Below are 16,313 nucleotides of genomic sequence, written 5' to 3' on the forward strand. Positions count from 1 at the left end.
TGTATACTCTTAAGTGTGTGTTTTCGGCGGTGGGGGTGGCTGTCAATATGAAAATAAGTACAGCCTGTAGTTTAAGCAACAGCCCCGAGAGCCAGCTGGATGGGATGGAGGATATCTAGGCACTGGTGAGATGGAAGAAAGTTTACCACAGTTCATCTACACATAGTGCCCACATTGTTTTGATATAAATCTCATTGATAATCGGCAAAGTATCTGTTTAATTTAAAGATGCATAATTAACCTTAAGTTACTGTGACTGGGTTTAGAAAAAGAAACATGGTGTCTCAGCTATTTTCCCATAATTTTCTTTATTGACACAGTCTGTCCTGGCTTTAGTGAATCTGTTGTTTGGCTGTATGATTTCCATTATGCCTCTATGCTGACTCTGATGAGCTTTTTTTTGTCGGACAGGTTTCTGTTTACAACAGAGATTTGTGGTGAGCACAGGATCAGCATAAGTATGTTAAGATTAAAATTAGCAACCAATCTACAATTAGAATAGACTTTTTTGTGTGTTTGTATATGTGATCAGAGACATTAAATTGAGAGGGCTATGCCTGGCAACCTGTGCAACTTCCACACTTCAGTCCATTGTTCTTAGGAATCTTACTTATTTATTTTCACATATTTGTTGCGTAAGTCATATATATTATAGTATAGACTGTCTCAGATATACATCACATCTGCAGACTCCTCGTGTGAGCTTGCCTGTAAACACAGTTCACTCTCTCTTTCTTTTTCCTTCCCTCAAGCTGTTTGTTGAGACAGTGACCTTCAGCTGAAAATAGATACTCTGAAATGGTGGTGTCATTCTGGACAGGCAAAATCCTGATGGATCAGATTACTCCTGCCTTATCCTTGCAAAATAAAGAAATTTAATTTTGGAGACAGTATTACTATGACGGGCGACTAAAAAGCACTGCACTCGTACACCATGTTGCACAAAATGCTTTGCCAAAAAAAAACATTTCCTCTCTCTGTGCTTAAAAATGCCTGCTGGTTGGAGATTGCATTGAAACGATTGATTCTTGTTTTCATTATTCTCTGATCATCATGCATTTTAATTGCACTTACTGATGAAATTAGATAATGATCAAATGATTAATTAGCTGAAAACACGGATGGTGTCAGTCATTCTTATTGCAGCATCACAATCCTAGTTTTTGTCAAAATACCAGCACCTTCGCTTGTGCTGCCTCATTTTAATTTTACTCCCTGCTTGTTGTGCTTCTCTACCCACCATTGCACCATGTGTGCTGTGCAGTGAATGAAAATATTGAATGAACGAACTAAACGTATTTCAAGGTCAAGAGAATAGCAAAACATGATGTAGTGCTCCTTTGCCATGCTGTGCACCGTCATATAAACAGTGCCCGTAATATTTTCTTTTACAGGGCAAAGTGATGATTAAAGTGGAGCAATAGTAGAGCTTGATTACTTTCTCTCTGTCTTTCACACATCCGCTCACACCAAACACATGGAACATTGCAAACACTTAAATTTCCTGATAACAAACGTGCATAGACAGTGAATCTCGCCTTGATGCACGAATCATTAATCCTGCAAAGCTGGCAACAGAGCACATTCAAACACCATCTTTAGCAGCAGATGCAGAAATACTGAAATTGAAAATTAGCATTTATGGCCAAGGAATTGCAAAATGCCTGATGGCGAGGAAGCAAGTCTTCTCACTCTTGTAGTGTGATTTATGTTGACTATTTTGTCATTATCAGTGGATCCTTGTATCATGTTAAAATCATGTCCAACTATTATGTGCATCTGTCTTCTCTCAGTGCGTTTGGGGCAGTCCGAACCTTCACTTTCCTTCAGACCACAGTGTTTTATAAACAGCTATGTTGTCAATATCGTGTCATTTGGTGATTTATTACAAGGCTTGTGTCAGTTAAACAATACATACTGTACAGTACTGTCGGGGCCTACAAATAGAGTCGGAGGTTAAAGCAGCGGACTGAATAAAGACGGTGAAAACAATGAGTAGATTGAGAGACTGGTACAGTGGACGTTTGTGCTTCAGAATACAAAGGAAGCTTTCCATCAGGCCTTGTTTGGACTTGCAATATTTATCCAAGAACCTGCAATGAATGAATACATTAAGAGGTGTGCTCGGTGGGATGATATACATTATCTAGAATGAGTCATTCACCGTCCAGGCGGCTTGAGCAGTTTGACCAGTCAGAGCTGGAGCAGGAGTCAGAGCTGAGACAGGGCAGGGGAGATGCCCGAGACGGGATGGGGACCTGCTGTTGCAGTTGCCTGCCCCTTGGCCAGGGGACTGACTCGGCTGATCATGAAACAGAGGTGGTTGCTGAGCTGGAGCCCTCCAGTTTGGAGGAGAAGGAGAGGCAGATTGAGACAAGGTAACACTGGTTTAATAGTATTATTAAAGATAGATTTTGTATTTTGCTTTAAGTTTTTGTACATAAATGTGATTACAGTATGGATATCTGTAATGTTATTATAATGTACAGCAAATGTGAATGGAACCAGCATGCAACAGAAATAGAATTATACAGAAAAACAAAACTTTTTTCCTCCCTTTTTTGTGTCACTCCTTTCGTGTTGTTAAAGAAGAAAGCTCTGCACCTGAGTAAATTCAGCTGCCTCTCTGGAGGAAAGAAAGATTTTGTGTACCCTCCCTCTGATTGAATTCAGATGACAGTTCTTTCTGCCGCATTCTGTCAGAGTGTGACTGGAGCCACTGCAGAGAGAAGCAGGTCCCACACTGCTCTCATCTCGCCAGACGGGTGAGAAAAGAAGTGATTAGTTAGCAGCCAGAGAACTGGAAGATGGATGTCGTGTAAAAAGAGAAAGTCTAGTTTCTAGAGAGCACATCTGAGACGCGGGCTAACCTTTTTCATGAAGTACTGTTTTTTTTTATTTCTTCCTAAAGGTCCCAGTGTTTGATGTAAGAGTGATGAACAATAAAACAGGTAATTTAAATGTGTGATGCTCACATCACCAGCAGAAAATCTAATACACTATAGCATAATGGCATTGATTTTTTTGTTGTTGCAAGCATAGAAAATTTGCATTTAGATAAAAAAGAGCTAAGGTTCATTTGATAAAAGTTAAGATACTACATGAAAAGTGTTTTACTCAGTTGTACAGTGAAACTGCTAAAGAGCCCTTTCTTAAACTATTACATACAGTACATGCTACACACAGAGCAGAGTCGAAAGAAACTTCTATCTGAGTCACTGTTTTAAAGTTCAAACAACTGTGTTAAAGCTGCACTTACCCATAGTTTTATACCAACAGTGATTTAAATGAATAGGTGTGATGTGAAAAGTGTCACTTGCGGTGACAAACCCACAGATATGGTTGGTTTAAAAAATGATTTCATACCATATACATTTACTAATACAGTACTGAAGAAGAGTGCAGCTGCACGATGAATCCTTTCCTCCTTGACGGGCTGTTGGACTCAAAAAATGGATTCAAATGTCGACTATTATGAAGACTTTGGTCAACCAAAGCAAGACCTGTTGTCATTCCTTTACACCACAAGCTCACCAAACAGTGGTGAAGTGCGGGCTGCGGCGAGCTGTCATCTGATGTCTATGGGAAGCCGCGACTGTTTGATTCTGTGGTGAAATACAGCCAAACTAAAAAAAGGGGATAGTTTAACTTTAAGTGGCGAATTGCATCCAGACAATAACCACAAAAGCAAATATTTATCAGTTTCTAATGCTGCGCTGTAACTTTTAAATTTGTACTTTATACCTGTCATAGTATTTTTTAGCTTGTTTGTTTTTGCTATTCTCTGGCTTTTTAAGTTTTTAATTGTATTTAAATGTCCTTTCATAATGTGTTTCTTTTGCACCGTCTTGATGTTTTCGATGTTTAAATAGAGCACTTCATATTGCCGTGTTGCTGAAATGTGCAATATTGCCTTGCAGCCAGTCAGTGCATACAGTTCTGTAACATTTTGACATTTGTGGAAAATAATTTCTATCTTCCTGAAACACATGAACACGTGCCCCATCTGCAGAAACATGTAATTATTGTTGCAAGCTGCTGCTTGGTGTGTTTTTGGCATTAAGGGTCATGTAACAGACCATGAAACCATGATATTTTCTTAAACGGGTATTGTACGGTCATAAAATCTCATACTCTTACAACTCCACTTGCAGAAAATATCATAACAACTTCACACTCTTATCAGCTCTAAAGGCAGACAGACAAAGTTAGTGACTGTAGCTGCTAAACATATTGGTGCACTTAGCTGCTAAAGAGAAGAGTGGTTCCCTGCAGGAGTTGGGGAGGACCAAAAAGAGCAGCAAAAAAGTGAATATTGGTCTTAAATTCATTAGGTGGCCTGACAAACAATTCAAAATGCCAATGTTTTTCTGTGTCTGCTGGGATTTCTAAATAGGCGCCTTTTTGCCAAAAAGTTTAGCATAAAAAATTGAAAGTGATGATAGGTTTGTGTGGATTTCTCAGCTTGTTATGTTAATCTGCTTTTCCAAGTTTTAATGCAGCTTTAATGAAACGATCCATTAGAATATGACACTGAATTGGGACACAGCTTAAAGTACTAAAGTACATTCTAACAGTGTTTACATGCACACAAAAAAAATAGTGTGTTGTGGAAGATCAGGTCAAGGCAGGAAATCAGAGACTAATCAAAGACTTGTTGAATACAGGATGACCTTGGACATAACTGATTTCCTCTGTACTTACAACTATTTTTCAATATAACACCCTAAAGATCTGTACAGATTTGTCTTTTTAATCTGACATTTATTGACTCGTGATAGGATTTGTAGCAATAAAGGTGCTTTGCCATTTTGCTCTATACATATACCTTAAGGTATATTATCTGAAGTCTGAATAACTCAACACCTCAATAAGTTTATGTTCAGCAGCAGATTGTGTGCATGAGCTCTGAAAAATGTTTCTCATTCTGGATTGCTTGATTGAATATTGCTGTTCCCATTAATGGAAAATTGAGTGTGAAAAGGATAAATGAAAAGGCACGTCTGGCCGATGCTAGGGAGAGCAGATCTGGTGGTTAGGGCAATTTCAGTCACTGCAGCACTTATTGAACACATTGACCGCACAGCTGTGTGAGTTCTCACAAAGCAGTCCAATTTAATTTGCTTTAGTGCAGAGATGCAGAGCTAACTCCCTATTCATGATCTGATTGATTCTCCTTTTTACTATTCTAAGTTTTTGTGATTTCATGATTTGAGATGATTTTGATCAGTCGTCACATCTGTAATTTGCTAAGTGAGATTAAGCTTGAATTGTGCAGCAAAGATGTGGAGCTGATTTTGACGCCATATTTGGACGTTTTCAAATCACTGTAAGAACTGTTAAGTGATGTATGCCCTTATCTGTCAGTGAAGCATTGAGATGCAGTGAATTATGTGCTTGTGTTTGCTCAGAAGTGCTGTTTGATATGAAGCCACTAGATATTGCTGTTGAGTCTGTTTGACAGTTTGATGCAGTTAGATTAATCTATAGGAATTTATTGGCAACTATTTTGATAATCTTTTAAGTCATTTGTCATGTTAAAACTATATGGGGATTTGCTGCTCTTCTTTTCATTACTTATTAAAGTAAAAAGTTATTTTTATTATGATTGATTAAATTGATTTTAATTTGTCTGCACAGAGGACTTGTACTTTTAATACTTTAAGTACATTTTCCCAGCTATACTAACACACTTTTTCTTTTTCTTTTCAATGCAGAACTATTTAACTTTATTTGTATAAGAGTATTAGTATTAATATTAGTATAAGAGTATTAGTAGTAGTATTAGTGCTTTTACTTCAGTAAAGGATCTGAATACTTCCTCCATCACCGTTTGTGTCTACCACTCACCATCTTGTAAAAAAAAAAAAAAAAAAGTTTAAATTAATAGCCAAGTTTAAGGCTTCAGTTATAATATGAGGGTAACTTAGTTTAATTTGTCAGTCACATTGACATTTTCCTTTTTTTGACTGATTGTTTTTTTCTTTTTTATTGCATAGTTACTTGACAATATTTACTACACTTCTGTGTATTTTTTCTGGGTATCACCTGTAGTATATTTGCAATTTTCTGCTTTGCTGGGTTTCTGATTAGCCAGCACAACAAACTAGGATTGATATTGTAGCTTAATAATTTTGTCATACAGCAGCCAGGAGGACAGCAGTGGAGGCAGGTGATAGAGTGATGTATGAATGTTGACCTGACAGTCCATCGTACGTATCGACCTAAGCCACCCTCATCCCGCCCTCTGCTCTTATCTATATGTCTGTCTGTGGAGTATTGAACCGGCACTGCAGCAGCCTGAGCCAGCCACTCAGCTACAGTCTGCCCTCCATCCTCTCTCCCTCTCTGTCCCTGACTGACGGGGATGTGATCTGATAAAGAGGACTCTGGGTTAGACTGAAGGCTCTGGTTGCAGTCAGAGACAAAGGTCAGCACTTTATGTTGACTGGACAACTCGTTGAGGTGAATACTCCTCATCTGTGGTCACCAGAAAGGCGGTGGTGGCCTCAGAGATTCTTAACAAGTTGCGCCCTTCCCCTTTCCTTCTTCTTCTTTGTCTATATAGGGACTGAACAATAGAGCGTTATCATTTCATTCTTCCCTGGAGAGGCTAAGTAGAGAGTAAGTGCAGGCGGTGTTACTGAGTGATCCAGAGTGGAGAGAGAGGGCTGAAACAGCAGTTATAGTCCTATCTGACACCGCTCTTTGTGCACCGTGCTAGCACACCCACCTAGCATTGTGCACACAGTTAAGACAGGCTCAGTTACCATACATTAAAGGAACAGAAGGGCACGCACCTCATCATTCGTCTTCAGGATCAGGACAGATTTGGACATTTGAGACTTTTGAATTGGACTTACTGCTTCCCACATCTGATCACTTACTGGTAAGTAGCAATATAGCAACAATGTAGCTATCAGAAACATACAGAGAGGGGCTGAATAGAGTGAGAGGAAGTGTTTTTATATCAAGACACCACAACATAATTAGAATGGCTCACAACTGAAATGGCCATTTCAGTTTCACCTTTAAAAAACTCTAAAAAATGTTTATTTGTTATGTATGTATGCCCTTTTATTATATGTATTCACATGTTTCATTGATTTGTGTTCATAGACTCATGATAAAAGGGACCTTTCTATAATTCATTCACTTTCCATTTAAAATAGAGATTCAGTTCTAGCAGTTTCTTGAGGGTCGTGCTATTGGTGGGGGCAGTGTTTGAAGAAGTATTCAGGTCTTTAACTTAATAAAAGTTGCAACACCACAATGTCCTGCATTTAAAATGTCATATAGGTAAAAGAAGCAAAGTATTAGTGGCAAAATGTACTTTAAGAAGCTGTATTAACATTCAGAGCATCTCTATGATTCAGAGTCTGAGCCGGGATTGTCTGCAGACAGCTCTCAACAGTTGAGCCTGGAGCCAACAGCTAACGGTACTAACTGAGCGAAGCGTGCCAACAATGGCAACAGTGCTGACAGAATTAACTTTGTGAATGTTTTGTGTCGGCACCACGCTTCCTTCAAGACGACATTTCACCACTATAGGTCGGGACAGCACTATCATCGGTAATTGTTGTATGCATGCTGTGCAGAGCAGCAGCGCTTAGCTAGAAAATGGGATACACAGGGTCGCAAATGCACTAACGTGTGCGCAGCTGGACCTGCGACCACAGCAAAGAACAGAACAGCTCAGATCACGAACAGACCGACAGTGTAATTTTATCAATCCACTTTATCTTAACATATCAAACCAAGGTTCGTTGCCATATTTATGTTCTGAATATCATCTACAGTGTTTCTAAAAGGTCAAAGTTCAAGGTCATTGTGACCTTGTATCTATCTCATTCTCGTGAACACGCTAACTCAAGAAGGCTTTGTGGGAATTTCCTCAAATTGAGCATAAACGTCCAAGTGGACTCAGTGATGAAGTGATTAGAATTTGGTGGTCCAAGGTCAAGGTCACTGTCACCTTGCGTCTGTCTCATTCTCGTGAAATCAACGTCATAATATTCTGCAAAACACTTTTCTGACTTTCATTCAGTATCAGCTCTGGAACAGAAGGGGAGATATTTGATCAGATACTGAATTGGTGACATTAATCTCGGGTGTCCACCTTGATTGTGCTGATTGTACAGATCTTCTGTGCTGTCTAGTTGAAGATGTGCGTGAAGCATCCATGCTTGACTATACGTAGCTTCTATGCAGCAACAACCATATTTAAAGCATTTTCAACTGTCATACAAATTATTTTGGACAGACATGGATTTAAACTGTGAATGCAACTTGACTGTTTCATGAAGGCATATCATTGTGAGGCGGTTATTCAAGTTTTGTTAATGTTATTACAAGCATTTGTTTTTTAATTCATTATTTCAGTAGAAAATGATTTATTATTTGCTTCCTGTCTTTGCTGCAGACACGTTGGGAATGTTCTTCTTTCTGGCCATTTGTGTGGCTGTTTTAAAATGTGAATGTTGTAGTTTTTCCATTCAATAAGCAAAATTTTAAAAGCAGGCTAATGCGCATTTCAAATGACCATTGGTGGTGGTACGACCCAGAGATCTGTCATCATATCCTCATCTCCACAGCGCTGCAGAGATCTTTACGTGCTGTGAGAGTGCCTTCGACTCCTGGGGTATGCTAACGAGATGTGAAGGAGAGTGTAGATGGATGAGAGAGAGCACCAGAGGAAGAAACTCAGGGGATGAGGGCAGCAGCAGCTGGATGCATTACCTGCATGTTTGTGTGTGTATGTATGTGTGCAGGTACTGTCAGTATAATCTGTGAGTTGACTTCCTGTGTCCTTAGCTGGCGCAGAAAACATTTTTCACCTGCCCTCCCACTGTCTCTATTAGCTGATAGAAGGCATTTGAGGCATGGCATCGTCATCTGTCTCTTCAGCTGTTAGGTCAAAGCCCTGTCTTCACTTTCATTTCTCATATCGTGAATTATATCTCCCCAACTCACTTTCTCCCTCCTTTATCAGATGATACAGTATTTCCTGTTTAGGCTGTTAACAGTCATGCAGCATGGGAACATTTGAAAGAAAAAAGAGAGTTGTGATGTTGTCGTTGGTGGATATTGTTGTCTGACAATGCACTGTGTTGTGCAGGCGTCAAGGACCCCTTTGCTAAAAGAGAGATGGAGCAGGGAACCCCTACAACATATATTGTATAAAACTGAGTTGAATTTGAGAGAATTATCTGAGTATTTTTGGGTCTTCTCTTGTTTATTTTTTGTTTGTTTGTTTGCCTGTAGTTAGCCTCACTCTCTGTGCTTTTGCTGGTGGCTTTTGTTTCTGAAGGTGAACGGTGTGTTTCTTGCTTGAAAAAGTTATAAAATGATGCGCTGCGGCTCACAAAAGTATACATGACATACTGATAATAATACAGGTAGTTGGCTAATATGTGGCCAAAAAGTGCTGCATAGTGATGTAGCACTAGCTAGCTCACATGATTGCACAGGGATTCATGGGTAACAGTTAGGCTATCAGTAGTATTGTGTACTGTAAACTAAACAGGTATTATGAATAGGCCTATTTATCTTTGGAGTACTATGTTGCATTTATGTTAATGTGTGTAAGACAGATTAAAAAAAAGAAATCACAACTTTAATTAAATTATCAAGAGGTAAATTAGTGACCCCACTGCAGTAACTCTGAGGATCCTCAGGGGTCACATACCCCCGGTTGAAGACCCAGGGTTAGTGAAATCCTCGGAGCAGTTTCCACCAAGATCAACTCTGTCTCTGTAAAATAATTACATATTTTTGGAGATCATTTTTGGTCTCTATTAAAAAGGTTTCCATCAGAAATGAATCACAGTTACTAAGTGATACAGTGACACTCATGGCTGCATACAGGGTTGGAAATAAACTTTCTGTCCACCTGCCACTGTGTCCAGCGGATTCCAAAATCTACCAGCCACTTAATAGATTACCTTTGTTTTTGTGGCTGGTAAATGAAGCAAAATCTAGCAGCCACTTGCATATTTTACCAGCATTTGGCTGGTGGCTGGTGCTTATTTCAAACCCTGGCTGCATACCTTTAGTCTTTTACAGTTGAAGAATTCTGCCATAGGCATGTCTCTTAACTGCCAAAATAGTAGTGTACAAAGATCAACATATATAGTTTATGCAATTATTTATCATTACATAACGTGCAATGTTAATGTTGCAACACACTTTCTCTCACTTCTTATCTTTCTCCTTTTTTCTTACTCACAACTATAATTCCTCATTCTCCCTCGTCATTCCTTTCCTCATGTACGCTGTGCATGCTGTGCATTTCTGCCTGCATGACTGCAGAGGGAATGGAGCTGAGAGGGTGTCCAGTTTAGGCAAGTGCTCTGACGGCAGAGCTCCACAGAGGAACGCATATATTAAAAGAGAGCCGAAGAGAGGTGAGGGGAGAGAGAGAGAGAACCACTACAGGGAGGATATGTGAGAGACGAGAATATGATTACATGGGTTATGGCTAATGCTTTGTACCTGTGGTTTTACTTGGTGCTCTGGGGCCTTTTACATGATGTATTGGTGAAGTCGGCTGGCTTTAATAATACTTATGAGAAGCCTAATGCTCTTGGAGACAGGGGACTGTTCAGTGATTACGTATATTTTTAGCTCCACCTCAGCAGCACTACACAGGCGAAGCGGGAAAGAGGATGTTTTGAATGAATCGACGCCACGGTGCACAGCAGAAGACGTCAGCAACAGCAGCACTACCAGCTGAGAGGAGTACACACACACAGGCACCACTGAGAAGAGCAGAGCAGAACACAGCAAATCACAGTCCTGGAGCTAACATGTTGGGCCAACCAGGACAGTCAGCCTTACAGGCACCTTACAAGAGGCAGCCAGTGTATCGTGCGACTCACAGGTGTGTATCCCAGCCCCTCTCCCAGCACATATGTGGGATTGTGTCGCTAAATAGCTACTCAGGAGGTGTGTCTGCTGAAGCTCTCCAGCAGCTGCAGGAGATAAAGTGCTTCGGATTGCATGCCGTTAAGTGTTTGTACAAACTGTATGTGCAGAGAGGAGAATTTACCCGTGCTGAACAGTGTCTTATTGTCTGTGTTTGTGGCAGAGAAGGCAGCTGGCTGTTTTGCCTTTACAAACCTTTGGATTGCCTTTGGGGAGAGCGTATATCAATGTGTACTAATGGTGCAGTCTCTCCAGGAATGAGAAGACAGAGTGGGAGAGAAAGAGAGAGATGCTCACTGCAGTGATCACAGGTCACTGACCGCTGTGTTGATGTCAGCAGAACTGTGATCTCTCAGGCTGATTATGATGCTCTTCAACATACACGGTTAATAATGTGGGATGTCTCGAGGGTTAGACTGTAGTGGAGGTTTGATGCAGTCTTCCCCACCTCTTACTGAGCCAGAGATACACTTTTCAAAGGAATGTGCTTGTTTACTTGGGTCTCATTCTTAGCACAGCTGCTATTAGGGCCCAACCTGCACACACACACACACACACACACACACACACAGATGAGTACTGTATATACAACAAACTCACACATGCATGTCACATCTGCTGCATATTACACTTTTTCATGCACTGGTGAACCATTTAGCTCTCTTTTTGTAGACAGTGTTGTTTGCATCATTGACTTGTGCTCTCTACCCAAAGTGTCAGCATCAAAATGGACTGAACATATATGCTGCTGTGTATGGCCTTAACATGGTTTGAAATTTAGGGATTTACCAGCACAGCTGTAGTCACCGATATACGAAGTGGCAACTAGGGTTGCAGCAATATACCCATATCAGGGTATACCATCTTATGACAGTTGACGGTTATCATACTGGTTACATTTACTTTTCCAAGATATTGGAAAAAAATGCAATCAGACAGAGAATCTCTCTTGCCCATCTCTTTGCATCTCTTTACCCCCTCGACTACCTTTTTGCACATACTTCCATTAGAAGCTGTCTTGAGTTTTAACTGAAATAAAGTTTGTCTGACTAAAAACACTTCTGTTTTCATTCATTTAAGGCTCATTGTAATTGATAATAATAAAAATAATACTAATTGTGTAATACCGTATATATCATGAAACCATGATATTTTCTGAGACAGTTATCATACTGTGATAATCTCATACCGTTGCAACCCTTGTGGCAACCGACCGTTTTTAAGTTGCCCTTTGGTTAATTTTATCACTTGTAATTGAGTTGGAACACAGAAATGATGTCATAGATCCATGCAAAAGATTACGAGCTTATTATCATTCTGTCAGGGTCTCGATGTCAGTCGCAGCGATAAGGTTACTTAGCCTATTTATCATTCCTGCATGTGCTCCCTCAACGGTCAGCCCTCCTGCTGTGCTCTCAGGCACCGAGGCAGTAGGCTGCAAACACCAGGCTGCAAAATTTCACCTACAGAAAGAGTCACAGATGATAGAGTTTTGCTGAGCTTTGAAGCAATGTTGTTTTCATTGCAGGATATACAACTACATTTATAACTTAGCTCATTTTAAACCAACATCAAAGAGCTTCTTGTGAGTATGTCCAGTCTTGTGTGGTGGTCTGTTTTTAATGGATTATGTAATGGTCGGCCTCAGCTAGGTCTGGTTCTACTCAGTGTGTTGATAACATCAGATTTTTTGTTTAGTTCACCCAGTCAGTTCCAGTAATGCTGAGTACAGCCCGGTCACACCCAGCTCCAGCTCATCCATCCCCTTTCATCCCTCAGCCACAGGGTGAAATGTGGCCAAAAGACACAACGCTTCATTTGTATGCTCAGCTGATATAGAGGTCATATCTTTGTTAAGTGCGGCTTTGAATGGCTGGAGCACTTCAAACTGAAAAATGACACACCTAAAATTGGTGCAGGGGACCGAGAACCCATGGATATGGGGGGGAGGGGGTATCAGAGAAAAGAGGTGACCTCTTCTTAACCACAGACATTGTGCACATTTCCAGGGAGACTTAATGCTTCTAAGAATAGACATAATGATGATATGGAACAGGAGGTTGAGGTATTTGAAAAGGGAGTACATTCTCTCTGTATTAAGACCGTGACCTTTTAAATTCCCGAGATTGTGATTTAGATCAGCCGCTGTGAGTGGGATAGAAAGTCTAGGGAAGGGACTGTTCTGGTAAAAATCTTGCTGGCCAGTCATAGTTTAAGAGCTGCGCACCAGATGTGGCCTACCTTCCTCCACTCACTTAATAAGCCTCGTAAGTCTCTTACAAACTCTCCCCACACTCTCAGGATACAGAGATCTAAAAATAGCCTCTCAATTCAGTTACCCTCTGCCAGCCCAGTGGAACTTCACCTCATTTATTTAATCCATCTGATTAATTTCCTCGATAAAATGATAGGGTTATAGTTTGAGAGCAACCAAGAGGGACAGATGGGAGTGGGCCAAAACCATATTGTTAAATCAGTTTTTATAATTTTTGTAACATTATGTACTGTGTTGAGATAACTATTATTTGATGTCTAATCATGCAACATGGTGATTGGGTATTTTATGTCATTTCTGTACTGAAAAATGGCGCTCTTGTGTTTTAAAAAGGGGAATACCAGAAAATGAATAGATGATTTAGAGGGAACAGATTGTGAGAGAAACCTGCTGGGTTTGGATAGCTTTGTGTACAGCATGTTTATGCAGAACAGATGTGAAGACACTGTTATTGTACAGCATGATACAAGAAGACAATGGCAATAAAAAAAATTTGTTTGCATACTAGTAGACGTCATGTGTTTTTGGGGCCTCCGTGTGAGGTACCTGCATGATGTTCATTGCCTCTGAGCATTGCAGTCATGGAGTAGCTGTGTTGTCTTAACCCTGTGTATCACTGTAATGCAGCTCCCCAGTGGGAGTGTGTTCAGAGGCTGCTTTTGCTCTGCGGTGTGTGTCTGCTCAGATTCTGTAATGAGAACTGCAGGAGAGAGGTCCCTTCAAGCCTGGAGCCAGTCTGGACACAGTTAGCTCCCAGGAGGGAACAGATATCACACACACAAACACACACATCAAGAGCTGACTCAGTCCGCATGTCCTGCAAATAGGGGATTGTGAGGAGAAGCTATTTGCCAATCTTGATGAGAACTCAGGAAGAGTCTCTGTTTGTCTCCTGTGATAACACGTTGTAGATGCATTGTACACACTGAAGCAAACATTGTTATATAGACAGGTCTGCTGCAGTAAAGTGTGCTGCACTATACAAGCTTGGACACCCTCAGGGCCAAGATTCTCTGCAGCAAAAATCACAAGACTAATCAAATGTATCCCTTACGGTACTCTTTTTTGCTTAAATGTGATGACTTTATCATTTACCACTAAATCCCAAAGGGAAATGTAATGTAATCAAAGCTTTGAACAATAGATTTGTCCAGTGTTGTCTCTAAGTGTGCTTTACAGAGTATTTTTTAGCAGTTGGATAATGTGATACATTCCTCCACTGTCATCTTGCTGACAAAAGCTCCCCATTTGTTAAAACAAATCTTTGTTTTTTCAAATGTGTGCGTGCTTGTGTGTGTGTGGCGGACAAGAGTTGGTAGTACAAGGAAGGTATTTAGTGTTGGGGTGACATAATAATGCCTCTGACATGATTGTGTAAGGGATTTAGACATGTTTCACAGCATGAGGGTTAGCTGAATCCGATTGTTAGAGGATTCACTGGCTGTTTATCTGCTCCTCTGCTTTTGGACAAAAGTGCTGGCAAGTGACATGCTTTCATGAAATGGTATTAGAAAACAGGGATTACCCTGGTTCAGATAATGTAATCCTTAAGGACACAATGAAATTCAACTACGCCTGTACTATTTTGTTTCTCTACATGATAAAGAGCATACAGTAAAAGGGGTGACAGCATGAACACACTGTATCTGAACATACCTACAGGCCTCGGGATGGTCATGTCGTACTGTATTTGGTATAATATTGATTATATTTATTATTTAAAAAAGGCGATAGATTGGAACACTTATGCTTGAGTTTATTGAGCTTAATCACAAAGCTGTTCTCCTGTGAGCACCTTATTGATGTGCAAAAATACCAAATATTGATCCACCCAGAACAGAACAAGTGCTGGCCCTCATTAGACCATGTACCTGCAGCTTTAACACCCCCCTTGTGCCATTACATTCAAATGGGATGTCATCCAAGCTATTTGTGGAAGTCACCAGATTTTTGTTTAAAGGTGAACTGGATTTCTGTCGCTTTAATCTGATCTAGTCGCATGTTCTCTTGTTCAGACATATTCAGAATAGCCATCTCTGCCTATTTTTTCCCATGGTTGTCTGTTGCAGTTTGACTTTTTTGTGATGTTTGATTTATTTTTGATGTTGCAGGATTATGGGGTTTAGAGATCAAACAGATAATCTGACCATGAACATATGCAATTTGTGTCTGAGTGTGTGCGTGTGTCTGTGAGCGCTCAGGGGAGTGTGTATGTGGTGTGACAGATTGCCTAAGTTTGGCTGAATCAGACAGAGTCATGCCGCGGATCATTCATTTGGTGCTGTAAAACCTCAGGGAGCAGACAGCTCTTCTGAGCTTGAAGGCGAGGAAAAATGCTTGGAGTTAGTCTTGCAAATGATGACTGCTGCTGCATAGGGCTTGCATTGAGAACTTGCAGGTAGGCCATCATCATTTGGATACACTTGCTATGTGGGTTATATCTGTTTGTGATTGAAAGGACTGCATTTGGAAGGTGCACCTGGCTACTTAGAGATGCTGACAGCTTGATCTTGGAAACAATACTGCAGCTATTTTGCTGCACAACGCTTAGATCCTAGATAGAGTGAGGGCAGCTGGTTTTCTCTTTTGTAAAAAAAACCTCTGACTTGTAACTAGAAAGTATTGTCTATTATCAGAATGAAAAGCTGACTGTGTGTTTTCTTTTTTTTTTTTTTTTTACTTTTGTTTCACAATTCTGCATACTTGTACTTTTTAATGGCCGCTGACTGAGAGTGATTTATCGTGTTATACTGAAGACAAAGCTGTCATCTCTGACTGACATCTGTGCTGCAGAATTCAGGACAAGCTGCCTCACCATAAATTCTCTTGAAAGCCTTAAACAGCAGTGTCGTAAGTAGGCACCTCACATGGATGTACACATGTACCTTATAGAAAGATGGCTAAGAGGCTGCAGTGATGCACCATCTCCATGCAGAATCCATTTTTATCAGAGGAGGGATGCTGTGAAAGCTCTGACAGTGTTCTTTGTATGAATATCAAATGATATTCAGTTATGTGGAATTATGTGGAGGTATGATGCAGAGCCTGTTTTCCCAGAATCCCCTCTCCTCTCCTCTCCTCTCCTCCTCTCCTCCTCTCCTCTCCTTTCCTC

General features: G+C 40.4%; 1 protein-coding gene across 9 annotated transcripts in view; it reads left to right on the plus strand.

Moving 5' to 3' along the window:
- Positions 1–16,313, plus strand: part of plekha7b (pleckstrin homology domain containing, family A member 7b) — a 90,380-nt gene that overhangs the window by 13,140 nt on the left and 60,927 nt on the right. Inside the window, exon 1 of one of the 9 annotated variants that reach the window (XM_042514820.1) lies at positions 10,752–10,882. The exons of the other annotated variants lie outside the window; for them this stretch is intronic. Coding sequence (XP_042370754.1) covers positions 10,809–10,882 — 74 coding nt within the window. The 5' untranslated portion in view covers positions 10,752–10,808. Of the gene's footprint in view, positions 1–10,751; positions 10,883–16,313 lie in introns of those variants that run through there. 9 annotated transcript variants of the gene reach the window in all.

This window comes from Plectropomus leopardus, chromosome 1, assembly GCF_008729295.1.
Source record: "Plectropomus leopardus isolate mb chromosome 1, YSFRI_Pleo_2.0, whole genome shotgun sequence".
Classification (NCBI taxonomy): domain Eukaryota; kingdom Metazoa; phylum Chordata; class Actinopteri; order Perciformes; family Serranidae; genus Plectropomus; species Plectropomus leopardus.